Here is a 23,812-nt window from a genome sequence, read left to right on the forward strand (position 1 = left end):
TACTCTGTGATCTCATCTATCAACTAGCTACGTAGTTAAGGTCTAGTCTTACGGTGTACAGAAGTAGTAGCACATTATTCAATGGCAAAATTCTTGGCATGCGATGGTTTTCCCCCGGCTGGATCAGCCCTGTCTGAGGCTGCGCAACTAGTTGGGCTGTACAGAGTATAGTATTGGTGTAACCGGCAACTCTCCCCGGATGGGGACACGAGAGGCTCAAAAGGCGCTCCAACCAAGCTTTGGCACAGAGAGACACAGAGAGAGAGTGTGTGTGTGGCACGGCTGATCTTGACATCATGTGCGTGGCTGTGCAGTTGCGCCCGACTACGGAATACTTACCATGTAGTTACAAGCATCTAACCAGCTAACAAACCAGACTGGTTGGTCTACGGTCCTACCCCTGCACTTGTCTATCGGGCGGAGTCAATCCTTGTTGGAAATTGATGCAAACTTGCAAATTGTATTTCTCATCGTCTCTTCTTGCGAAGGAATTGTAAACCATCCCCCCTCCCCCCGTCTCTCGCGTGTGTTCTCATCACTCATCCGTCGTATTCAGTAAGTACATGCTGATGGGCTTCCAGGACCTGATAGTCGATAAATATAATAGTGGTTCCACGTACATTGAATTGTTTGTTACACTCATCAAAAGTTCAAATGCTCGCTAAAAAAGACACGCAGGATGCAAACATAACACACATAAGAGAGGCAGAACCCCGAAAATATAACGTGATAGCTTCGAAAAGAAGTATAAAAATGGGTCAGAAAAAATACACTGGTTAGAGAAAGAAATGAGTGCTGGGGCCCTCTCATCAGAAATCGTTTCGGTCATGATCAAGCACGTTGGAAGACATAGGAAAACAGAAGGATTGTTGAGGCCCCGCAGCCCCGCGAAGGGTCGGGCCGGCAAAGTAAGACAAATGGGGAAAATTCGAAAAGTATTTGAAACAAGCCGGTTATTAAAACAGTGTCCTGGTTGAACATAGCCACTCAAATCACACTACTCTGGAGGTTCTCGTTCATCGTCCTCATGCCGTGACCTCGCCCCGACTCCGGCGGGGAGAGGGCGACTTCCCGTCGGAACGGATCGAGTCTCTGGAGCCACGACGAGGCGAGTCTTCTGACTTCTTAGCCAACTCTTGGAGACGAGCCATGACAACAGGGGAGTCGGAGTACAGGACACAGCCACGGGAGTACGTGCAGGGGTTGTACTTTTCTTCCTCGCCCGCGAAATCCTCGTGAGCGGCCTCGCGCGTGATCCGGGGGAAGGTACGCAGGATAACATGACGAGTGGGGTCTTCCTTAGAGCTAAGGCTGCCCTCCTTGGGGGTACCATACTCTTCCCAGTCATCATTGGAGACGGCGTCGGCGTCGGGCGACGGCAGCGAGGCCAGAATCAGCTCTCGCTCCACGCGCGCAAGCCGCCAGGTCTCAGCGGCAAGCTTGACAATCTTACGGACCGCGATGAGGAGAGCTTCCAGGTTCCTGGGGTCGGTAAAGTGCTTGAGCTGGTCGATGATTTCGTCGACAATGACGGCCGCCACCGCGTTGATCGATTGCTTGGCATCCGAGGTCGTGTACGCGGCCTTCAACGTCTGCTGTCTCCAGAATGCTTCCCGTCTCACGGACTTGCGGCGGATATCCATGGACAGCATCTGGAAGAAGGTATCGGCCTTATCGAACCGGCGCCCCAGGGTGAACAGGAAGGGATGGAAGATGCGGTAGGTCAGGGTCTTAGAAATGACATGCTGGACATATGCTGAACGAAGCTCGCACGATGCCGGGGTGTTATCAAGGAACGATGGTAGCTCCGAGGGAAGTTTGGATAGAACGTCCTTAGGAGGATCAATTGGAAGGTACGAGAAGTGTTCCTTGGACAAGGAGACAATAAGCCGAGAAAGCTGGCCGAAACAGTCCAAACTAGATTTCGGAGATGTTTATCAGAGCACGTACATTTATAGCGTTATCAACATGTCATCATAGTCATCATCATGATCAGTCTATAGAGAGAAAAAGACAGGAGAAATAGACAAAGGAAATGAAACAAACAAAAGACTGTGGTCTGGTTCTGGTTCTGGTTCATGTTCATGCAAGAAAAAGAAGAAAAATGCAAACATGACATCGAGATTAAAATGCAAACATATGCAGACGAAAGAAAAGAAAAAGAAAAGAAAGAAAAGAAAAGAACATCGAAGAGGAGAGATCATAAACGAAAGTCGGGTACTAAAACACATTCTCAATGCACTGGGTCACTTACAAGAATGTATCACCCTTCGTGCTCTTGAGGTCAGTGGCTTCTCCAAGGCTGTGAAGGGTCTTTCTCAACCTGTCGCAATCTTTGTCCAAATTGTCAATGGTAAGGCGCATTCCCTCCACCGCATGCTGAACCTGTTTCTCCTTGACAAGATTATCTTCCTCCAGTTTCTTGTTCTCCCGCTCGCAGAATTCCAAGGCCTGGATCTTATCCGAGAGCCGTCCCTCCAAGTCGGTCTTCTCATCAGCCCACTTCTGCTGCTGGTCGCTGTGCTCCTTCTCCATCTCTGCCACCTTCTCTGCGTGGTTATTGTTAAGGGTCTCGACTTCGCTAGCGTGGGTCTGACGGAGGTCCTCCATCTCCTTGGCGTTCGTCTCAATGGTATCCTCCAGTTCCTTCTGCTTGTCTGCGAGTTCGGTAGTTCTGGTCTCAAGTTCCTCCTTCGTCGAACCCAGCTCGGTAACCTTGGAGTCGAAATTGGCTTGCAGTGCGTCGTGCGCTTCCTGCATCTGTTGCTTCTGGTTCTCGTAATCATTCTTCATCGCGTCCTGCTGGTCGAGCAGCTCGCGCTCGCGTGCTGCTAGAGCCTCAGCTGCTGCCTTCTCGTCTTCTGCCTTGATCTCCTCGAACATCTCCGTCAGCTCTTGCTTCTGAGTGGCAAGAGACGACTCCTTGTCTTGTCTGGCAGCCTCCATATCCCTCTCGTAGGTCTCATGTGCCTCTTGAAGGTTGCTGTTGAGGGTCTTGACCTCCTCCTCCAGCTCGGCCTTCGACTGCGATAGCTCCGCATTGGCATTCTCCGTATCATGTAGCTTCTCCTGCAGATCCTTCTTCTTCTCATCGAGATTGCCCAGCTCCATGCGAAGCTCATTGATGGTATTCTTCAGTCTTGTTGATTCCTCCGCACTTTCACTTGCTGCCTTCCGCATCTGATTCTGCAGGGCATCGATGTAGAAGTCTTTGTGCATCAAGTCCTGCTCATGTTGGTTCTTCATTTGCTTGAATTCGGACTCCCGCGCCTGCAACTTGCCCTTGGTGGTCTTGTAGCTATTGAGCAAGCGGCCGATGTCGGGAATGGCATCCTGAATCCTCTGGAGAAGCTCAATAGGCTCTTCATGTTCGTGTGGAGGCGAGATGGTGCCTCCTTTGCCATTCAGAGGATGGCCGTTGCCGAAGCCCAGGTTCTGCAGAGCCTGGAAGGAAGCAGCCGACCCGGGGTCTATAGAGCCTCGAGGCGTCGGGTGCATGTTCGGGGAAGGTTGGTAGTAGGCGTACTGGGGGAGGAAGCCATTGGCGCTCATGATTGGCGAGTGATAGGAGGGGGGGTAGGGGGGTATGGCGGATGGCTGTGGAGGCATCCTCGCCGTCATTGGCGGAGGAGCCATCTGTGGGGACATCATCGGAGACATGTGCCCACGTGCGAGAGGACTGCTGACTTTCGGAACAGGTGAAGCGGGTTTCGCGACAGGCGAGACGTGTTTCTGTACAGGTGATACGGTCTTTTGCACGGGTGATGCAACCTTCTGCACTGGAGAAATTTGTTGCACGGCGGGTGAAGCTGATTGAAATACGGGAGAGGCAGCTGGCGGTGTGGGAGAGGCACTCCTTTGCGACAGAACCGTTGCTTCCCGTATTGGCGAGGCGGGTTGGGCCATCGGTGAGGTATACTGCTGCACCGGAGAATGGTAAGGTCGAACTGGCGACGCAGATTGGTGCACCGGTGAAGTGGCACGTGGTGTAGCAGCAGCGCTCTGAGGACCAGGCGACATGGACTTGAAAGACGGGGATGCAGTGCGTTGGATTGGTGAACCGCTTTGGGGAATCGGAGAACCAGGCTTCGAAGCGGGAGTAGCGCTCGAGGGAGCAAACGTATCAGAGAAAGGCGTAGGCTGAGCGACCACTGTGTCGGCGAAAGGCTCAGACATCGCAGGATAATGCGAGTAAGTCTCGGGAGCTCCAGTGTTGGAGCCAAAGGGTGCTGCCACGAATGAACTGTCCGTCTGCGGCTGTGGTTCCTCCAAGGGCTCCCACGACTGGGTAGGGACGAATGAAGAATCCAGCGGTGTCTGCGGTGCTGTTACTGGCGTATCCTCGACTGTTTCAGCGGCACCGCTAGGTTCAGTCAGGAAAGGGTTGGTCTCGTGGTGCTCTCCAGCGTAATCCGCGTGTTGTTCCGATGTGCCTATTTCCTCCCAGCTCGACTCTTGTGGCTGTTCAGAATAGGTCTGCACATCGTTCACGTCGGATTGCTCAACTTGGGCGGGCTCAGGAACTGCCGGTTGCTCGAACCCACCCTCGTCGTTCGCCGGCGACAGGACTGGTGCCTCGTCTACGGGCACAGTCGAGTCTGGCTCGACGGAAGCCTGTGGTTGCTCCAGTTCCGGATCTTGGCCTGGCACCGACTCTGGTTCTTGTGCAGGTTCTGGTACGGTTTCAGATACGGGCTCTGCTTCTGCTGGCTGTGATTCGATCGGCGCCTCGGCTGCGGGTTCAGCTATAGCTTCTGGTTCAGCTTGAGCTTGAGCTTCAGTGGGCGGTTGTTCGTGTTGCTGCTCGTCAGGTTGTATGTCTTGCTGTTCTTGCAGACCCTCTGGTTGCTGTTCTGCTTGTTCAGCGGTGGGCTCAAGCTGAGCTGTCGGTGGCTCCTGAGCTTGCTCTTCTACTTGCTGGGGCTCTGATACCGGCTCTTCAGTGGAGACCTCGGGCTGCGATGACTCTTGCTGCGGGTCTTGTTGGCTCTCTGGCTGGGTCTCTTGCTCCGAGGTGGAGAGCTCGGGTTGAGGTGTCTCCGGTGGTTGCTGTTGTTCCTCTTGCTCTGGCTGTTGTTCTAGCTCAGGGGTAGATAGCTCAGGCTGAGGTGTCTCTTGTTGTTCTAATTGCTGTTGCTGTTCCTCTTGCTGTTCTTCTTGTTGTTGCTCAACAACAGCAGGGTCGGGCTGAGGTGTCTGATTCCCAGAGGCCTCTTGGTTCTTGCCCTTCTTATTCTTTTGTTTGCTACCGGACTTGCCCTTGTTTTTCGCCATGGTGGGCAATAGTGATGCGTGCCCAAGTTAGAATAAGGCTGTAAGACGTGTTCCCAATAGCTAAAGAAGTAACACGGTCAGCGGAGACTAGATTGGGTGGCTGCGGGTTTAACACTGTACATTTGTAAGCGCGTTCGGCGGCGTCGTGATATATTCCGAGTTGATATAGATACAGAACGAAACGCAGGGGCCCGACAAGGTAGGTGATCACACGGTCAGGCAGGAAAGAAAGTCAAAAAAGAAAAAGATTAGGGGGTAAGGAGAAAAGAGAGGAAGAAAAAAAAGAATTAGGAGAATAGGGAAAATAGGAAAAATGGTTTAGGCCCGTCGAGCGGAATCTATGCAGGTGGGCGCAAATGGTTGGAATACACGGAAGACAAATCACCGGGGGTCGAATGGCAAGTTTGCCAGTGGACAGACACTCCGGAAAGCCAGGACAGATTTCCACACGCTGGCTCTTAAAATAGTTGAATTCTGAGGAATGGGATTCGAGAGAAGAGACGACGTTGGGGAAAAAGAGGGCAGCTAATAACCGGTTCCCAGTCACGCCCAAACAAGAAAAAACTGCATGGTACAAAGGGCTCCGGCCAGCCTCAGGGGGGCTGGGCGAGGCGTGACGGCGGACCGAACCTTAGAGGGCAATTGATACCCATTCTACCAGGGAGTCATTAGACTGTAGGAGTCCGACTAGGCGAGAGAAGGCAAGAGTACACACTTGGGAGCAAGAAGGGAGTCATCGGAGTGGACCGAGGCGTTCGAGTCCGGACTCGAAGCGGATCCAATCAGTAGGCGGTGTCACCAGCATTGGGCATCAACGACTCGATCATTTGGGGGTGGCAGGGTGAATCAGAAGACGAGTAGCGGATCAAGCGTCCTCGAGCATGCTATTTCGAGAGTCCAAGAGTCCGAGCTCTCTCACTTCAAACACCGCCGAGGGGAAAAGCGAGAGAGACACAGATGAGGGGGGGCAAAATCGAGTGGGCGGGGAGTGGACAACGCTAACCAACGATCGATGACATGTCGCTGTTGATATCCAGACGTTTAGGAGCCCACATGCATTGGCAGAACCTGAAACCCAATTGCTGCCGCGCTAATCGCAAGCAGTGGGGAGCGCCATGTTGAAGTGAGGCAGTTAGCCATGCATTGGGACCACCCAGGGTGTGCGGTGTAGGAACACCATGACTGACGAGCCAACACAGCGACCCGCTCCCACTTCACTGGATGGAGAATCCCCCAACCCCCGTTCAAGGCGAAAAGGAGGATTGATTCCATGATCCCTCCAGGATGTTGCTGCAGGTAAGGCGAAGATCGGAGGGTCTGACGGTCATCATATCATATTTGACCGACATGCAGGAGTTTAGGCCGACAGAGAAGGAGGGGATGGATGTGTTTGCACCGCAAGATGTCTGGGCTGCAGGAAGGAATTACTACAGCAAGATTTACTTCCTCACTGACCAATCCACATGACAGTTGACAGACCGACTTAAACATGGCAGCCTTACACTGTTTTCCTAAACTACACTAACTCGTTCTGGTTATACTGTCCATATATCGAGCTAGTCCCAATATGGTACAGATCATGTGACTCACAGTCACTGGGTTGGGCCAATCAGCCCAAACCCAATCCAGCTTTCCAATCACGTGCACTCCGCCTCGAACCGCCTTTCTGCGCTTTCAACCTCCCAAAACCCCCCCCGGCGACGACGACATCATAATTCGATCCGCCGCTGCCAATTGTCTACCTCCACACCATGTTCTTCGCTAGGCGATCGGTGGCTTCGGCGCGGCTCCTTCTGCGGAACCAGCAGCCCCGGCGATTCGACTCGCACGCAGCTCACCATGCCGAGCCTGTGAACGAGAGCTTCGGCGTACGTTCTCTCCCCTCCTCCAATGGGAACGCAAACGAACCCTCCCTTCCCTCGCCGACACTCACACCCATCATATACACATTGTGGCATTGGGTTCCTGCATGAACGAATAAGCAAGGCTTCGAAGCTAACATCCTGATCTTACACACCTATACAGCGCAGTTTCTACGTCACCATCGGCACCTTTGCGTCCGCCTTCGTTCTGTACCAGATCTCCAAGTCCAACGAGAAGTCTGGCTCCCCGTCATGGATCACCAACCTCATCCACAAGTGGACTCCGGACGAGAAGATCTTTGAGCAGAGAAACGCCATTCACACGGCCGCCATGGAGAAGGTCGCTCATGACCGTCACTTGTTCGCGAGTCAGGGACCTCGTGAATTCATCGAATTGAAGCAGCCTGAGTACGTCAACATACCCTCTTCTCTCCTATGATGTACGACCTGTGTCGTGTTAATTGGATATTTTTTCTTTTCGTGTAGAGTCAGCTTCAGCTCCGTTCCTCCTTACAATGTCGCCCCCGGTCAGAGTGCCGATCTGAGCCATGTTGTCGCTCACTACCAGCGTCAGAACCAAGAGATGGAGACCGCCCGTGTGGCCCGCATGAAGGACGGCAAGGTCGTGTCTGTTTATGAGTAGGCGAGCATATCGAACTAAGCAAAATGTGATTCTGTTGTGTGTTGTTTTTCTGTGTTATGAATATGTCGGTAATAGACATAGGAAGCAGGGCTTGTTGTTGTACATATACCGGGCAGTGTTCAAGATTATTCCATTTTCATTATTCTCCGATATCTTTTGTCCGCAGCTGTAATCGCAAACAGTAGTTACATACTGTATCTGTAGGTCCGGTCCCTGTCGATCAGATTGGCCCCATAATCAATACTACTACTAGTAGTAATGCCCAATATGAGCAGCAGAGCCAATAACATCACACCTTTATCTAAGCCCCGGCTACCGGATAAGTAAGTAGTCACCCAAGATCTATAACTTACTCCATACTGGATTCATTTGAATACTAGTATATAACCATGATCCCAAGTACTAATTCAGGTCAGATCAAGCACACCTAACCCCCAAAACCACCCTCCCCACCCCCTCCGACTTAACATCCAACCTCTCCTGCACCTCCACCTTGACACCCTCATTACTAGCAACGCCACCCAAAACCGCCAAAAACTCATCCACGCCCCCTCCAACTCCGAAATAGACCTTCTTGGCCGCGACCAATGCCGCGCTCTGCTGTCCCGGCGTAGAAGCAGTAGTAGTAGTAGCACGACGCAACAACGCAACCAACGTCTCCGAGAACGCTCCCAGCGAAGCAGGCGAGTAGATAGTCTCAGAGGCGAGGACGAGTGTCTGGGAGGGAGATTCTTGCTGCTGGTGAAGAGAGGTAGAGGAGAAGACCAAGTCCACGAAAGCGGGAGACCAGGCACCGGAGATAAAGGAGATGGTGATGCCGCGGGCAGAGAGGTCTTCTTGGAAGGATTGGATGAGGGTGGGGGTTATGTCCAGGAGTTCATCTTCTTCTTTAACTTCTTCTTCAGATGCCGAAGAAGATTGTGTGGTGTAGTGATGCCATGTTAGGAGGAGGTTGGGGAAAGTGACGAGACGGAGGACGGCGGAGTTGTAGTCTGCGAATGTGAAATGAGTTTTCTTTTGTTGTCCTGGTGCTGATGCTGCTGGTGCTGAGAGAAGTTGTGCGAATAGAGATAGTGATGGGATGGCGGTGCCGGCGCCGAGCTGTACATCTTTGTCAGTATCCTAGGAAATGTACTGAAAAGTATTCAAGGTAGGTAGGGGGGTACATACCTCAATAATATGTTTATCACCAGTGGAACTAGAGACGTCCAGCTCATCAGCATCAACAAGCACCTTGGCTAAATCGACCGCACATTCCCAGGTCTTGAACCCGCCTTCGTAGAAGTTCGGCTTGATATCGCCCTTCTCGAGACCGGCTATCAACTCCTCGTTGTTCTCGTCGGGCGTATCCTCGGCCATCAGTTGGGCGCGGATATCGAAGATGTCCCGGCGAGCGAGGGTGAGTTGCTTGTTTGCATGCTGCGAAGTAGCAGCGGTCTTGGTGGGAAGTCTGAGCTTGTTGAATGAAATTTGAGATGGGAGGGTAGGGATCTGGAGGATGTTAGTAGTTGATACTTGATGATGTAACATGTGGAGGATTATAGTAGGGTAGAACAAGTAATGTATCTATCTATATGATGAATTGAAGGGTAAGTTACTCACCCACTCAGCCACATCATGTTTCTTAGCTGGGATCAGCTCCGGGAGTGCAGATCCCGCACCAATGTTCTGGTCATTGTTCGTGTCGTGAGTCTCATTCATCTCCGTATCATCGATATCGATATCATCCCCCGCAAAGCCGAAACTGAATGTGGATGTCATGATGTAATGGAAAATTGTGAACAGTCTCAGCTATCCACGACCAGATCAGACAGATAAGTCCTTTGTATATAATTCTATATGCCGTGTGTACAACCACGTCAATAGTCTGAAGAAGTAGAAGATAGATATCCAGCAGTGAGGTGGGGTATCTTATGATCTACTTCAAAAGAAGGATTGACAGTCTGGGCGCGGTCTTGTTCTGAGAAAAAGTCCAGAGGCAGTGTATCTCAGAAGACACTAATGTTGATATATTCAGCCTAGACAAGATCTGATGTATATTAGATTGCCAATGCCTGGTTCTTTTCCCTCGTCGCTTGATTCGCCCAAATTTTGCATTTTCGTTGTGATTGATGACTAAGCAACGTGATTCACTGCTGAAATCAGTCCTATAGGTCGAATATAGTATTGGCCTGAGGGAGATGGTAGTAGTCATTATTGGTATCTATTGAGTTCAATGTAAAAAGCAGCCTGTTCCATACAAATTCTTATACTACTAATACTCAGTTTTTAGGTATAAAATTTTTGGTGTCATGACCGGGCCCGCGAAAATGCTACGCAGGACCCTCTATCGTCTCACATTTATATATATCGTAGTAGAAACGCTCTATGTATTGTCCCAAACACGCAGACAACAAAAGTTAGGGGGGGAAAGTTTTAAGAAAAAAATCCACGAATCATCTAAGCAGATCCGTTTTCGACCTGAGTCGCAGCCACAGCCTTCTCAAGAGCCTGAAGAGCATCGGCCAAGAGGTCCTCAGAGTCCTCAACACCGCAGGACATACGAACAAGGTCATCGAAAACACCCGCAGCCTCACGCTGGTCCTTGGGGATACCGGCGTGGGTCATGCTGGAAGGCACCTCGCAGAGGGACTCAACACCACCCAGACTCTCAGCCAGAGTGAAGATCTTGGTGTACTTGCAGAAAAGGTGAGCGGCTTCCTGGCCACCCTTGATGCGGAAGCTCAGCATACCACCGCCCATGCCGTTGCGGTGCTGCTTGACGGCGATGGCACGGTTGGGGTGGGAGTCGATGCCGGGGTAGTTGACGGCAATGACGTTGGGGGAAGCCTCAAGGGCCTTGGCGACGGCGGTGGCGTTGGTGGTGGCCTCGCGCGCACGCAGGTGGAGGGTCTTGAGACCACGGTGAGCGAGCCAGCAGTCGAAGGGGGAGGGGACGGCACCAATGGCGTTTTGGAGGAAAGAAAGGCGCTCCTGCAGGCTGTCGGAGTTGAAGGCGGCGACACCCATCAGGACATCCTAGAAGTCAGTTATATTAGCGAGTTGTTCGTTGCTAGGAAACAGATGTAAGAGTTGAGCTTACAGAGTGACCGTTGATGTACTTGGTGACAGAGTGGACGACGATATCGGCACCGTGGTCCAGAGGGTTCTGAACGTAGGGGCTCAGGAAGGTGTTGTCGACGACAACCAGGATGCCGTACTTGTGAGCCACGGCGGCGATCTTCTCGATATCGACCAGGCCGAGGGTGGGGTTGGAGGGGGTTTCGATCCAGACCAACTTGGTCTCGTTGGGGCGGATGAGCTCCTCGACATCGAGTTCAATGCAAGGCGAGAAAGTCACCTGGACGCCATGGGCGGAGGCAACCTTGGTGAAGTACCGGTGAGTTCCACCGTAGACATCGGAGACGGAGACGATGTGAGAGCCCGCGGCGAGAGACTGGAGGATGACGGCGGTGGTTGCGGAGCCAGAGGAGAAGGCCAGGGCATATTTGGCGTGTTCCAGAGCAGCAATGGCCTGCTCGAAGTTGTCACTGAATCCCAGCTAAGTCAATAACCATATCATATCTCTCAAGCTATGGCGATTCTATTCCCACTAACCGGTTGGGGTTGGAGCTGCGGGTGTACTCGTAGAGACCGACGGGGTTTCCGACACTGGTTTGCGCAAAGGTGGTCGAGAGGGAGATCTACCATCAGCAGATTAGCGCTTGTACAGTAGAAGTGAATACAGTCTTCGGAGGATAATGCGAACTAACCGGAGCAATGACAGCGCCGGTGGTAGGATCATGAGGAGCACCAGCGTGGACGGCCAAAGTTCCGAAGCGGCGATCCTGAGGGGTGGACGCTCCGTTCTGAGTGGGGAGAGCAACCATTGTCGATAAAGATAGATGCGAAATGGGGAATAAAGGTAAATGGGTAAAAAAAAGTAAAAAAAAAAAAGGTAAATCAGAACAAGTCGCTGTGGTCTAATGCGCGCGCAGTCTTGTGAGAGTAGTAGTAGTAGATAATGCTGAAAGACAAGAGGTGGATGATGAAATCACAGGGCCCCTGCAAAGACGCAATGCGGTTTAATATAAGCCAAACTTTCCCAGTCTCTAGGGTTGCGATTTGTAATGGCCAAGGAAACGAGAGAAACGGATCGGTGAGACGAAGAATAATCTCAGGCCTGAAATGAGAACGAGCGCACAGAGAGGAGGGGCAAGGACTCGAAATTTTCTGGCTGATGCCGGGGTTTCTTTTACGTTGCGCAGACCAGATGCTGGAGAACTATAGGACGACGTGGTCGAGAGGGACCCGCGCCGAGTTCCAGAATGATTCTTCAACTGCCTTTTTTTCTCTTTCTCCACCCGCGAGTTTATCGCCGCCTTTAACCGTCGCTGCGCCGACGCCCTTCCGTGTTGACAGCCTAGTCTAGTTCCACTTCGAGTGTGTCTGCTTTGCGTTGTTACTTGTTATGTAGGTGTCTTCGGTATATCCCTCCCTCGATCTACTCCTTGATTTAACTACACTCTGCAGATGTAACCCCCTCATTCTAGCCCTTTCGGCATCGATGCACACGGTCGCTCGTCCTGCAAGGGAGTAATGATCCATGGTTCCTGGGGATGGGCTCATACCATCCCTTCATTTCGACATCAGTAGTCACGATTACGCCAATGTGAACATTTACTAAGAATAACAGCCAGTTTCAAAACCAAGATCATGTCATTATTCGTCTATCGATGGGATGGATAAATCTCCTTCTGCAACATCCCAACGTGGTATATCCAAGTCCCCCCTTTTAGTTGTTCTTTTAAACCCACTGTAAGTGTACAATACAATATGATGCAATTCCATCCACGGAAAGCTCTCGTATTCCTCTCCAAAACAAAGCAAGCCATCAATCACCACCACGAAATCGGACCCAATCCGGCCATTTGCATGGATCCCTATAGCATAGCATGTTAGATTATCTTCACTCTCGATAAAGTAAACTCGGAGTCAAGGCAAGATGTCACTCACTATAATCGAATATGGCGGTTTCCGCTCAATGGCGGCGGCATCGCCTAGATCCGGCGCATTCGGAATCTGGTCGTGCCATTCTTCCATCTCAACCCGGAATCGAACAACTTCACCAACATCAAAGTAGAATGTGGAGCCATCTTCGTTCTCCCAGATCCAGACTTGATCCGCGTAGTCACTGCTACCCGTCAGTAAGGGGAATATCACAGCGCTGGAATGGGTGGTACAACTCACAATCTGGCGCCATCCAGGAGTAGATCAGGAGGCACGAGGATATCATTGAAGAATTCCACAGCAACTAGGGAAGTGTCAACATCAGGGGCACAAACATAGACATGACATATACTGGATGCTTACCCTTAATGCCATGCTCTGTGGCACTCGCGATCTTCCCGAGCATGATCTCGCCCTTGAATGGGCGGAAGACAATCAGACGGAATTTGACTGTCACAGGGTCAGTTTCTTTGCTACATCACAAGAAGATTGAAAAAGAAATAGAAGATATAGCATAACATACCATTCACATTGACAAGTCCAGTACCGTGGCCAATCAGTCCATCTGAAGATTCCAGCAGGTCATAGAAACCAATACATAGGCCGATTTTTTGAATGACCTGTGCACAAAGAGGTCAACAATGTTTGCTCACAACCAAAGTCTCCCAGATAGCGCTGAGCATGAAGGTCACAATGAGAGGAGGTCCACGCGCTAGTACATACTTTATTGGCATACTTCTCGTTGATGTTATCCTCGAGAGCCACAGCGCTGTATTTGGAGAAATCCTCCGGGGAGATCTGGATAAGATCCGAGACCGTAGTCTGTGAGATACACGTTAGCTCATATTCAAATATAAGTATGCACTAGATGTGTAGAGAAGCAGAAGTAAAAGTCGATCACTAACAAGAATGAACATGATAGATTGATTCGCTTGACGTAGCGTTCAATCGGCCGGCGGGGAAGAAGAAAAAAAGATAAAGACGGTGGAGATAGATCTTTCTCTTCTTTCGTTCTATTCCCAGACAGACACTCGGATGGAAGTATTCAAGCGGTCGGGACTCTATCCCATATTAAAAGGAAAGTCCAATTGTCCTCCATCCGGCGAGCCTTTTTTTACAATTATTATATTGGAAATCACTTTTAGCAGCAGCTCACTGCGAAACTCCCCCTGCTTCCAGCCAATGGCATCCAGCGGATCTGCCCATGAAATTTTTGCCTGGAGCGTGAGGTTGGCCCCACGTGAGCGGCGCGCGATTCCTGATTCTGCTCGGAACGGAACAACCAAAGAGGCTCTGTCACTGAATCTCCGGCCGCCATTTATTGAGTTGCGTCCTCGTCAAGTCTTCGCCATGTCGGGAGGATGGCGTGCATGCTGTCTTTCTTTGAAGGTCGTCTGAGATCTTCTCGCCATGAACTCCCAGGGGTTCTCCTTTCCTCCGCCCCCTCCCCCTCCTCCCTCCCAGCAACAACAACCGCAACAACCACAACCGCAGCAGCAACACTATCGTCACCATAACGCCAACTACCCTTCCCAATATGGCGGTCAGGGATATCATGGCCAACGGGGTGGCCATGCTCATGGTGGCCAGTTCAGAGGACGTGGGAGAGGCTATGGAAATCGCGGAGGCGCGCGTGGAGGTCACTTCATGACACCTGATGTCAACCGCGCATACCCTACCGCGACACCGTCTACTGGCTACGCTCAGATGAACTACTCTGGGTATAACACGCACCCCATCCCAGCAACACAAGGGACCCCTTCGCCGTCGCAAAACTTCCAACGGGGCCCGAATGCTTCTTCCTTTTCTACTCCGCAGCCATTTACGCAAACCGCAGCCCGGGTGCCGCCTTACCAAGGCCAGCCTAACTATGGGGGAGCCTATACTTCGCCTACCGCCCAACCTGGGTCTATGTATCCTTCGGTCATGCCTACCCAGCAACCGGTCAATCAGCCGGTCCAGACGCCGATGGTTGCCCCACCTATGCGCTGGGGGTTTGAGCAGACGGGACCGGCAAGCTCTTTCGCCGGAGCGCAGCGCGGCGGACGCTTCAATGGTTACAACGCTCAGTCCCATAACGGAGATAGGACAGCACACTATGCCAACAAACGCGATCACAATGCGGCCTTTGGGAAGCCTCAGTCCGTCGCACCGCGAGTTCCCGCACCACCTCCGGTTCCAAGCTTCGGAAACCCTCTCCCTGTGAAACCCCCGCCACCAGCTGATGCCTCACGCAAGCCAAAGAAGAAGAAGAGAAAGCATAATCAGCTTGGACTGACCCCGAGAACAGAAGAGCATGAGTCGAGCGAGGAGGAAGACGATGCGGATGAAGAAGCGCGGCTAGCCGGAGGAGGTGCGGAGACTACATCTCTGAAGGTCACATATCGCGGGAAAACTTCCACACTGCAATCGCCGGAGGAAATAGCTGCTTGGATCGCGGAGCGGCGAAAACGGTACCCGACGCAGGCGAAAGTGGAGGAGAAGAAAAAGGCCATGGAGGAGGCGAAGAAAGCACGCCAAGAAGTACAGCGACAGAAAGATCAGCGAAAGCAAGAATCGAAACGAGCGCAAAAGGACAGTCGGAATAAAAAAGCACACGACAAGCAAGCCGATGACCAGCCGGTCGATCCCATGGATGCTGCAGCAAAGGCCAAGGAGAAGGCGGACAGACTGCGGCGGAAGCTCATGAAAGAAGAGAAGCGTGTGGCCAAAGCCGAGGCAGATGCTGAAAGAGCTTTAATGAGGGCTGAAGCACTGCAAAAGGGCTCGGCCGATGCCAACGCAGACGAGAGTTTGGCGACTGGGCAAACCCAACCGGCTTCTGAAATTGGGATCAAGGCAGATGCAGATTCGGAAGACACGTCTATCAAGCCCGGGCCTGCTACAGCCGAGGGATCAGAAGTCACCAACGGCGACGCGACGTCTGCAACAAATGTCAAAACAGATGCCGGGAAGCCCGAAGAGGCTCAGGCCGGGGACGAGGTCAACATCTCGTCCCCGGATGGCTCTGATAGTAGCGATTGGACGTCGTCGAGTGGGTCAGATTCCTCGTCGGATGAATCCGACAGTGACTCTGATGCTGCGCCGGAGGAGGCGACCTCCCGACGAGAAGGACCCGAGCGGGTACCGCCACCCCCTCGCGAGAACAAGAAAAAGCCATGCCACCACTTTGCTCGAACCGGCCGTTGCAGGAATGGAGATAGATGCCGGTTTTCGCACGAGGCACCTGAACGAGGCAAGAAAGCGAAGCCAACGGAGACGAAGGAGCGAAAGGGGCTTCTACAAGCGGTGAGTCCAGCAATTTTCCAAGCCCGCGTTGTTGAACGTGACTAACATGTGCAATCACTAGCTTCTGGACCGTCAAAAGGGAGAAGAAGACCGAAAAGTCATGGAAGCAATTGCATGGCTCGGGGAAAACGGATTCCTGGATGCGCCGAAGGCCCAGGAGGAGACTAACAAGTCGACATCGGTGACCGAAGGCACAGAAGCTCCACAGCAGGCAGCCCCCAAGGACACAATCTCGGGGCAGGAAGGGCAGGAAACCGATGCTGCCCCAGTGACTGCCTAGTATATAGTGTGGCACCATTTCAAAGGCCGTATCGTAGTGTGATGTATATACATACAGCTAGACTAACGCGTTACTGTACGTCTTGTACTATCAGGCTCCATCATGCTCGAGCACTGCAGATTGTTCAATTTCTCATTAGTGACTCGTGCCTGTAGGCTGTATAATAATGGATGATTTCGCTGGTCTTTCCGCTGGCTCAAGAAATTGAAGTCCAGAAAAATCAGAGTTCAGCCATTGAGTATAGCAGCACTTCGGACGAGAGCGTAAAATTGCCATCGCGCCATAGTGGCCACGGAGCTCACTAGCAAATTGATGCGGCTGCAACCTCGGTTTAAGCCGACTATAGATAGTAGGAACTCAAGCAGGTGGATGGGTGGCGCCTCCCCGCTTCGCGCTGCGCTTGTGAGTTAGCTCGAGTATTTAGTGCTCTCGTAGATGATTTTTCGGCCCTAGCTGTAGTCTGTAGGATGGCATGAACGCTCGGACGGAGTTCATTTCCCATGATAGCCTAGATACGATGGATGCCTAGCGAGGGCGTGGGTCTGAATTTCCATCCAGGATTCAAATGCCTGCCTGTCTGTCTCCGTAGGAGAGAACAAGGGAGGAAAGAGAGGTCTAGCCCATTGTGAGTTGTAGTGTAGGTAGTCTAGGGGGGATATGAAGTTGGCGTTAAGTTGATAAGGAGACTAGAATGATGGAGGGGAGAGAGGTTCGAGGGGTGGGGGGATAATCCTTAACGGATTGGGAGGCGAAGTGGATGTGAAGCTTTGTGTCTGGATTACTGGATAAGGAAAGAGTGCAATTGGTCGGGTCACTGGTTGGAGAGCCGAGAGAACTGGATAGCTACTAACTACTACTGTAGTTAGTACCACTTACTGCTGGTTGCCCCTAAAGTAGTATTCTCCGAGGGAGAGAAAGAGATAAGGGCGAATAAAGAGGTTCGTTCGCATGAACCCCTACTTGTGGACAGGGTTCTCGATAGCGTGGTGGGTGGCTTCGATCCTGGAGATGTGATGTCTCAGTTTATTGAATCGCTTCTGAGCTTAGTTGGATTATTTTAGTTCAGTTAGGGAAGCACAGTACGGAGGACTAACTTAGTTAACTACGGAGTAACTATGTAGTCGGGTAGTTGCTGGAAATTAATAATCGTGATCGGCCGCAATCCACATGTCAGTTCCGCACATCCTGATAAGATAGACTGTACCAGCCGGCCAGTCGGATAGCAGATGTTCCTTCGTGATACCTGCATCAATTCTTGCTATAGAAAGAGCCAGCATAGAAGAACAACTTGTGATTCTGCAGGTTAAAAATACATATGACATATGTACTACCTACCATACATAACGCCCAGAGAGAAGGTTCCAGACAGACAGTAGTAAGTACTAATACGATGCCCTCGAGCTAGTCCCGAACGAGGCCATCAGCAGCTCCCACAAACTTTGGAGCGGAGTGGAACATGTCGGCGAGGGTTAATTTCGTTTCTGCCCAATGATCGCCCGCGTGCCCTGAATTTGTTGCTGCAGGAATTGGAAAAACGCCCCTGAGCAGATACCACCTTTTCTGCCAATAAATGTCTCTCGCAAAGTCTCAATCGTATCGAGGGCTATATTTACTTATACTTTTCCCAAGCGTCTCCTTGGCTCGTCGCTAAGGATGTCATCCAAAGTCCGGACTCACGCGGATAGGTCATATCAAATTTGCCATCCATCCAAAGTATCTATCTAGTGAAATTAGCCACCGTAGCCGACGACCCCCCCGGTCGGCGTGCGAAAATAGCACCATTGGGAAGACGCTACGCCCGAGTTGGGCCTGAACTCTCCCAGAATGGACGAGAATGAGGGGATCCGAACCGGACTTACACCGGAAGGCGAGGCCAGAAGAGCAGCAGTTGAGCGACTAGTGGCACCCAAGGGGGATTAGCGCGAGTGGAGGAGGTCCGATACAGCAGGTACGCCCGGTACGCTAGGCTGGACTGGTGGCCAGGAACAGGAAGGTCCGGAGTCCACTAGTCACAGGGTCATCCAATGATCCAATCCATTGTGCCCTGCGTCGGTCTGTCCGCTATGACAATGGATCCCCCCTCTCGTGTTTTTTTTCTCTTCCTTCCCTTCTTTCTCTTTGATTTTCCGCCGTCTGGCCAGAGCCGGGCAATTAGTGCTAAGAAACTAGAAAGGTACCTAGTGTGCGAGTAGACTAGTGTAGTATCTAGTTAGTAACTTCCTCCAGTCAAGTCAATACTGGCTGGTATACATAGACATCCTCCTCCCCCCTCCCCGGTGGTTCGTTCCTTCCTCTTTCTTCCTCTTTCTTTCTTTCCCTTCCTCGTGCGATTTCCCCATTCGACGTCTGTCCTTCGTTCTTTCGTCGTCTGCATCGACTGACTCACCCGGTTCACTCTTTTTGACCGTCGATACTACTCAATTGCTATCCTTCCTCTCTCTCACTTGGAAGTCCATTCATTTGCTTCTGTGCCACCCACACTTGCATTGCGTATTTACACGCTTGTATATCGCATATCACACATTCCCCGCTATTGTACCGAGTCATTCTACTACTCACATATACTTCCCCACCAACATCCATCAATATGCGTTCCATCTTCTACCTTGCTCTCAGCGCCATTGCGACTCTCGCGGCTGCTTCCGACAACCCGTTCAACATCCCCGAGGGTGGCTACACCTTCACCGCGGGCAGCCCGACTACTCTCACCTGGGACCCGACTACTAACAGCACTGTGACCCTGAGACTCCAGTGGGGTGCTGTCTTCACCACCTCCTCGGGTGAACTTATTGCCGGTAAGCTGCTGTCATGGATTCGGCGTGGAAAGCTTGAATGAGATGCTAACGAGACCAACTAGGGAGCATCGACAACACTGGTAGCTACTCTTGGACTCCTTCTGCCGACCTTGCGGCCCGCTCAGACTACGCCGTTGAGATCATCGATGACGATGACACCGGCGATGTCAACTACACCCCGCGCTTCTCGATTTCCGGTGCTACTGGATCGGTGACCACCAGCACTGCCTCGTCAACCACGTCTTCCGCTTCCTCCAGCACTGGTTCTTCCTCTACCGACCAGACCTCCACCGTGAGCGCCACTACTCTGTCTACTACCACCTCGAGCACTAGCTCTGCCACCTCGACCACCACGGCTAGCTCCAACTCTACCGTGTCGGCGTCGTCCTCCAAGACTGCCTCATCCAGCTCCTCGAACACCGCGAGCTCCAGCGCTTCCACCGCCAGTGTCACCACGGTGTCCACGAACGCCGGTATGGCCAACCAGGCTTCCATTGGCTTGATGGCTATTGTCTTTGGTGCTGTTGCGCTCATCTAAAACTACGACGTTCTGATTCTTCTACCCGGTTGAGGGCTGCCATCTCCGTGGTCGGGTGATGATACCTTACTTTTCTTTACTTTCTGGTACATAGATTTTTGAGCACCTTCTTATTTACGCCTTCTTGCACCCCCCTTTCATTTCTTCTCACGTCCTCTTGAGAAGTTTATTTATTTTTTCTTTCATGTGCCCTGTTGGATTGTCAAGGGTTGCATGGACCTTTCCTGTTACTGAAGAGTATCCTTTGTGTGTCGGAAAGAGATGTTACAGATCCCAGCTTTCTCTGCCATTTTCGCTTCTGGCGATGGTGTGGGTATGTTAATTATTACTACGACATTGTTTTTGTGCCTCCGGATGGATGGACCTAATGGGTTGGACATCGGACGCTACGGAGTATGTAGATACGGATTGTGTAATGAATGACTACTAGCCTATATCGTGCATGCAACAGACAGATGACGAAGGGGTCGATGCGTAGCTGTGTGTATGGTGTACACGGGACCTGCATGATTGAGCCCGGTGAAGATTCTGACGGGGTGGATATGGGCAATACCTTGCATGGCCCACCAGACTGCAGAAGACCGTCTGGGATAAGTTGGAGACCTGCAGGGTTCTGCTTGCGTGGAATGGGAATTCGAAGGATTATGAGAGGAGATATTAATGAGCCAGGAAAACGAATCCGACAGTAGCCTCGATGGAATCGAATCATTCGATAAATACTCCATCGCGCCGAGCAATACCGGTTAACAGATATAGTGAAACAAATCAATCTAACCATATGATTGCTGATTTTAAGTTACATGATAGGGAGAAATCTAGATTATTGTAGACCCTCCCAAGATTCCAATCCTTTCATATTAAGGCCACAGAGAGAAAAAAAAGTGTGGAAGACCAAGGAAATGAGAGTAAAATGAGTAGTAAAATGACAAGGCGAAGATCCAGACCATTTAGTTTGAAAAATGGACTCCACGGTAATCAAACTCGACCGTTAATTTGAAAGGGTCCACTGGCACCGCACCCGACCATCCAATTTATCTAGTTATCCACCGACGGGCAAACTTCGGTGTGTGGAGAGAGAATGACTGACTCTTAAGATTTGAGATGCGTTAAATTGATTTAATTACCTCGCAGTGAAATTTGAATACATTGTTTTCTTTACCTTTTCGTTGGGAATATTTATGGACATCTTATCGAGGTTTATTTCTAATATATTTATCAAATATTGGTGTAGTATACAGTATATTGATTGGGATTTGCTTCTTTGCTTCTTTGCCAGGGGGGCACGGATGAATCAGGCTTTGTTTGTTTGGAGTTTGAGGGAGGAGAGAGCCTGCAAGGCACGTGAGGGTTGACTGTTGTCTCGATTTTTGGTTTCGGGTGAGTTCCATGGTCGAGGGATATTTCTTTCCAGGGAACTGACTAGCTGTTGTACCTATTTTAATACCTGTCGCTATTATAGATGGATGCTTTGTTTTTGGTTTCTTACCCCCTGAGACAGACGGTGATGTAAGGATGTTTATTAAGGGTCTTTAAAAAAAAGATGACCGGGGATAATTAGCAGTCTTTGTTTGGGTGTCACCTGAGCTTCTACTGTATGCGTGCTATGCAATGATACTAAGCGGGGATTGTACAAACTGCAGTAACTAGTCAGAGCAGCTGACATTGGAATTAATGAAGAAAGTCAGTCCGAGAGTGAGAGACAGAAAAAAACAGGGCCATCTACAAGCACGGGTGTAATCGATATTGGGATTGACTCGATCGGCGGGAGACTGTTCAGTTAACTTGTGCGGGGAGGGATGTCATTGGTTGATTGACGTGAGGGGATAGGGGGAATCTTAATCTCCGTTGGCAACTTCAAGGTATTTGGCTTGGCTTTCGGATCGTCATTACCTATCTAGACACTTTCAAGCTGTGCAATGGCCATCGATATACTTATGCGTTTCTGGGGATCTCTCTCCATCAAGCCGTCCGCAACCTGGCGCAAGGTCTCTACATACGGATCATCGCTTATCTGTGAGGCGATCTCGGATAGGAGCTTCCCGTAGGCCCAGATATCGTTCTGTTGGCGTTGTTCGAATGGAAGATCACACGGTGCTATCGTTTTTTGAACTTCGGGTATACACCATTCATGGGTGATGCCTCCCATACCGCTGATGTCAATGAGCACTGCATTTCCGTTGGCATCGAGAACAATATTCGACGGTTTTACATCCATATGAGTTTTCTTTGTCTCGTGGAAGCGGTTCAGTGCGGCTCCGATCTGGATGGCCCATTGCTTCCAGCGGTACTCTGCGACACGGCGTTCGGAAAGAATCTGCTGGAGCGTCCCTCCGGGGTATGCCTCGAGGAGCACCCCCGTTACAACTAGTGGTAGGCCGTCGTCCCAGTCAAATGACTTGTAAGGGTTGGTGAGTACTGTAATCCCGACTGCCTGCACTATGTTCGGCACTCCAGCAAAGTAGTCGAGATTTGCTACCTCGTTTCGAAAAACCTCGGTATCGTGACGTCGGTAGAGAGGGCGGTCCACTGTCTTGAGGACGTATCTTTTTTTGCGATGATAGACATAGAATACCCCGAGCGCGATTTCCGTAGCGCCTGCCAGATCTTTATGGTTGATTTGTCGAAAGCAGGGGAATTCTTCGCATGAAGGATAGGCGACACTGAGAGGGTCTTCTCGGAGCTTGCATCTTAGAGGCGTATTGAGAACTGGCAATGTGCCAGATGCATCATCCACAAGTTCGAGTTCCACTTCTCGACCGGGTGCGGTTGCATCTCCCAGAATGATTTCTGTTACGGTGTTTGGGAGGGGAGGGAGTAGTTTGTAGTCTATTCGTCGAATGAACCTCTGGAGAAACTCGCGCCGTTCACGCTTGGTAGTCTGCTGCTCTCCGGCGTTGTCCAGGGGGAAATTGGCGGTCGGGCCTCATAGAGTCACTTTTATCCAGAACTTGTTGCCTTCAATGTAGTAGACTAATGTTTGCGAGCGACTGATGGGCTCTGCGTTTCTCCCTGCCGTGTAGTCCTGCTGCTCTGAGTATGATCTGAGAGCAGTCCGAGATGAATATTGTATCATAGTGAGGCAAAATGAATACAGAAGTCTGGGATATCATTTGGGGAATGCAACGGAAGTGAGTAACTAATAAACTAACCGGAGTAGTTAGTTACAGTTGGGAGAGAGCAGACATGACTAATCAATACAGAATGCACGACTGACTATTTAGTTAGTGCATGGTATGGCTGCTGATTTGATGTAAAGACGCCATCGCTTAATTCCTTGTGCATATTGCAATCCAGTCGGTGCAACATGCCATCACCCTTGGAGACTCGACCGATGCACGGGCATGAAGTCTCCGGAGTTAAACTCCAGAATGATGTAGTTTACCCGATGCCTCGTCTGTCTACTTCATATCCCCGAATCCCCTCAAACAAGCTTTCTCATTTCCCCAGAACAGGCGACAGGATTTCTTAGCGTCGGGTACACGTAGTGCATGGATCTGCCCCATTTCATTCACTAGGTTAGTACTTGAATAAATACTTCCAAGTTCGGTTCAGTGGTGCAGAACTAGTGGATATTTTCTATTCCGAAATTGCAATGTGGGGATATACATAGTCTGCTTGGAGAGGTGCCAGTTTGCTTTGGATGAAAGACGACAAGCCATCTACATTATTGCCTTTGCCATGGAGTAGTGATCGCTTACATAGTTGATTTGTTGGATCCATAAACTTGAAGTAGTACCAATGGGTGACATTACTTCTCCTTGACCGTAGTAACGAACAGTTACCGCACTTCAGTTGGCATAGACCCCGTTCTAAGTTTGGAATCGGATGAATTTGAAATATGCATCTATGGTGGCATTTAACAGACACACATGTTCAAGACATCACAAATCTGACCCAATACTCTTCCAAGCCATGACTTCCCAGTGAAGAATGGCATAGACCGGAAATTCCTTTAGCTCTGTTAAAATACACAGTCAATATCTCTTATTCGCTCTGATTTCTGTGCAAGATTCCGGTCTGTCAGAGTTTCCATAGGCTCGAGATGTGAAGGATTCGACGAAGCTCAGGTAATCTAGTTCGCCCACTCACCCTATATAAGGGGTCATAACCTGCCAATTAGTAGTAGCTACACGCACCATCGGA

At 50.8% G+C, this 23,812-nt stretch overlaps 9 protein-coding genes across 9 annotated transcripts; 3 read left to right on the plus strand and 6 right to left on the minus strand.

The window, feature by feature from the left end:
- Positions 1-1,025: 1,025 nt before the first annotated feature.
- ASPBRDRAFT_124865 (uncharacterized protein) lies at positions 1,026-5,274 on the minus strand (the record flags this gene model as incomplete). The annotated part of the gene is made up of 3 exons (XM_067617736.1): positions 1,026-1,917; positions 2,255-4,824; positions 5,173-5,274. 3 exons carry the CDS (start codon positions 5,272-5,274, stop codon positions 1,026-1,028), a joined length of 3,564 nt encoding a protein of 1,187 aa, XP_067478805.1.
- A 550-nt stretch (positions 5,275-5,824) lies between these two features.
- On the minus strand, positions 5,825-6,764 carry ASPBRDRAFT_568421 (uncharacterized protein). Its single transcript, XM_067627641.1, has one exon. It carries the CDS (start codon positions 6,544-6,546, stop codon positions 6,316-6,318), a length of 231 nt encoding a protein of 76 aa, XP_067478806.1. The 5' UTR covers positions 6,547-6,764; the 3' UTR covers positions 5,825-6,315.
- Positions 6,765-7,025: 261 nt separating this feature from the next.
- Positions 7,026-7,779, plus strand: ASPBRDRAFT_126004 (putative NADH-ubiquinone oxidoreductase 178 kDa subunit; the record flags this gene model as incomplete). The annotated part of the gene is made up of 3 exons (XM_067617838.1): positions 7,026-7,142; positions 7,300-7,544; positions 7,623-7,779. 3 exons carry the CDS (start codon positions 7,026-7,028, stop codon positions 7,777-7,779), a joined length of 519 nt encoding a protein of 172 aa, XP_067478807.1.
- A 417-nt stretch (positions 7,780-8,196) lies between these two features.
- On the minus strand, positions 8,197-9,540 carry ASPBRDRAFT_195731 (protein-histidine N-methyltransferase; the record flags this gene model as incomplete). The annotated part of the gene is made up of 3 exons (XM_067620896.1): positions 8,197-8,880; positions 8,950-9,270; positions 9,382-9,540. The coding sequence occupies 3 exons, from the start codon at positions 9,538-9,540 to the stop codon at positions 8,197-8,199; spliced, it is 1,164 nt and encodes a 387-aa protein (XP_067478808.1).
- Positions 9,541-10,218: 678 nt separating this feature from the next.
- On the minus strand, positions 10,219-11,648 carry ASPBRDRAFT_195732 (cystathionine gamma-lyase CYS3; the record flags this gene model as incomplete). Its single annotated transcript, XM_067620897.1, has 4 exons — positions 10,219-10,797; positions 10,862-11,309; positions 11,377-11,462; positions 11,532-11,648. The coding sequence occupies 4 exons, from the start codon at positions 11,646-11,648 to the stop codon at positions 10,219-10,221; spliced, it is 1,230 nt and encodes a 409-aa protein (XP_067478809.1).
- An 873-nt stretch (positions 11,649-12,521) lies between these two features.
- ASPBRDRAFT_568587 (DNA-directed RNA polymerase III subunit RPC25) lies at positions 12,522-13,931 on the minus strand. The gene is made up of 7 exons (XM_067627645.1): positions 13,674-13,931; positions 13,492-13,590; positions 13,292-13,388; positions 13,132-13,218; positions 13,009-13,072; positions 12,775-12,952; positions 12,522-12,701 (listed from the first exon to the last, which is right to left on the minus strand). The coding sequence occupies exons 1-7, from the start codon at positions 13,683-13,685 to the stop codon at positions 12,657-12,659; spliced, it is 582 nt and encodes a 193-aa protein (XP_067478810.1). The 5' UTR covers positions 13,686-13,931; the 3' UTR covers positions 12,522-12,656.
- A 247-nt stretch (positions 13,932-14,178) lies between these two features.
- Positions 14,179-16,336, plus strand: ASPBRDRAFT_126466 (CCCH zinc finger protein; the record flags this gene model as incomplete). Its single annotated transcript, XM_067617870.1, has 2 exons — positions 14,179-16,056; positions 16,118-16,336. 2 exons carry the CDS (start codon positions 14,179-14,181, stop codon positions 16,334-16,336), a joined length of 2,097 nt encoding a protein of 698 aa, XP_067478811.1.
- A 2,587-nt stretch (positions 16,337-18,923) lies between these two features.
- Positions 18,924-19,669, plus strand: ASPBRDRAFT_54871 (GPI anchored serine-threonine rich family protein; the record flags this gene model as incomplete). The annotated part of the gene is made up of 2 exons (XM_067627308.1): positions 18,924-19,131; positions 19,194-19,669. The coding sequence occupies 2 exons, from the start codon at positions 18,924-18,926 to the stop codon at positions 19,667-19,669; spliced, it is 684 nt and encodes a 227-aa protein (XP_067478812.1).
- A 1,894-nt stretch (positions 19,670-21,563) lies between these two features.
- ASPBRDRAFT_54872 (protein kinase family protein) lies at positions 21,564-22,742 on the minus strand (the record flags this gene model as incomplete). Its single annotated transcript, XM_067627309.1, has 2 exons — positions 21,564-22,550; positions 22,605-22,742. 2 exons carry the CDS (start codon positions 22,740-22,742, stop codon positions 21,564-21,566), a joined length of 1,125 nt encoding a protein of 374 aa, XP_067478813.1.
- Between the last annotated feature and the right edge of the window lie 1,070 nt (positions 22,743-23,812).

The sequence above is a fragment of the Aspergillus brasiliensis genome (genome assembly GCF_001889945.1).
Source record: "Aspergillus brasiliensis CBS 101740 unplaced genomic scaffold ASPBRscaffold_6, whole genome shotgun sequence".
Classification (NCBI taxonomy): domain Eukaryota; kingdom Fungi; phylum Ascomycota; class Eurotiomycetes; order Eurotiales; family Aspergillaceae; genus Aspergillus; species Aspergillus brasiliensis.

What these genes read in the sequence shown, in the direction of transcription:
- ASPBRDRAFT_568421 (XM_067627641.1), bottom strand. Translation starts at nt 6,546, where the DNA reads ATGGAATCAATCCTCCTTTTCGCCTTGAACGGGGGTTGGGGGATTCTC.
- ASPBRDRAFT_568587 (XM_067627645.1), bottom strand. An exon ending in CTCCTGGATGGCGCCAGATT is followed by an intron (nt 12,953 to 13,008) that starts GTGAGTTGTACC and finishes GACGGGTAGCAG; the next exon opens with TGACTACGCGGATCAAGTCT. An exon ending in AACCGCCATATTCGATTATA is followed by an intron (nt 12,702 to 12,774) that starts GTGAGTGACATC and finishes GCTATGCTATAG; the next exon opens with GGATCCATGCAAATGGCCGG.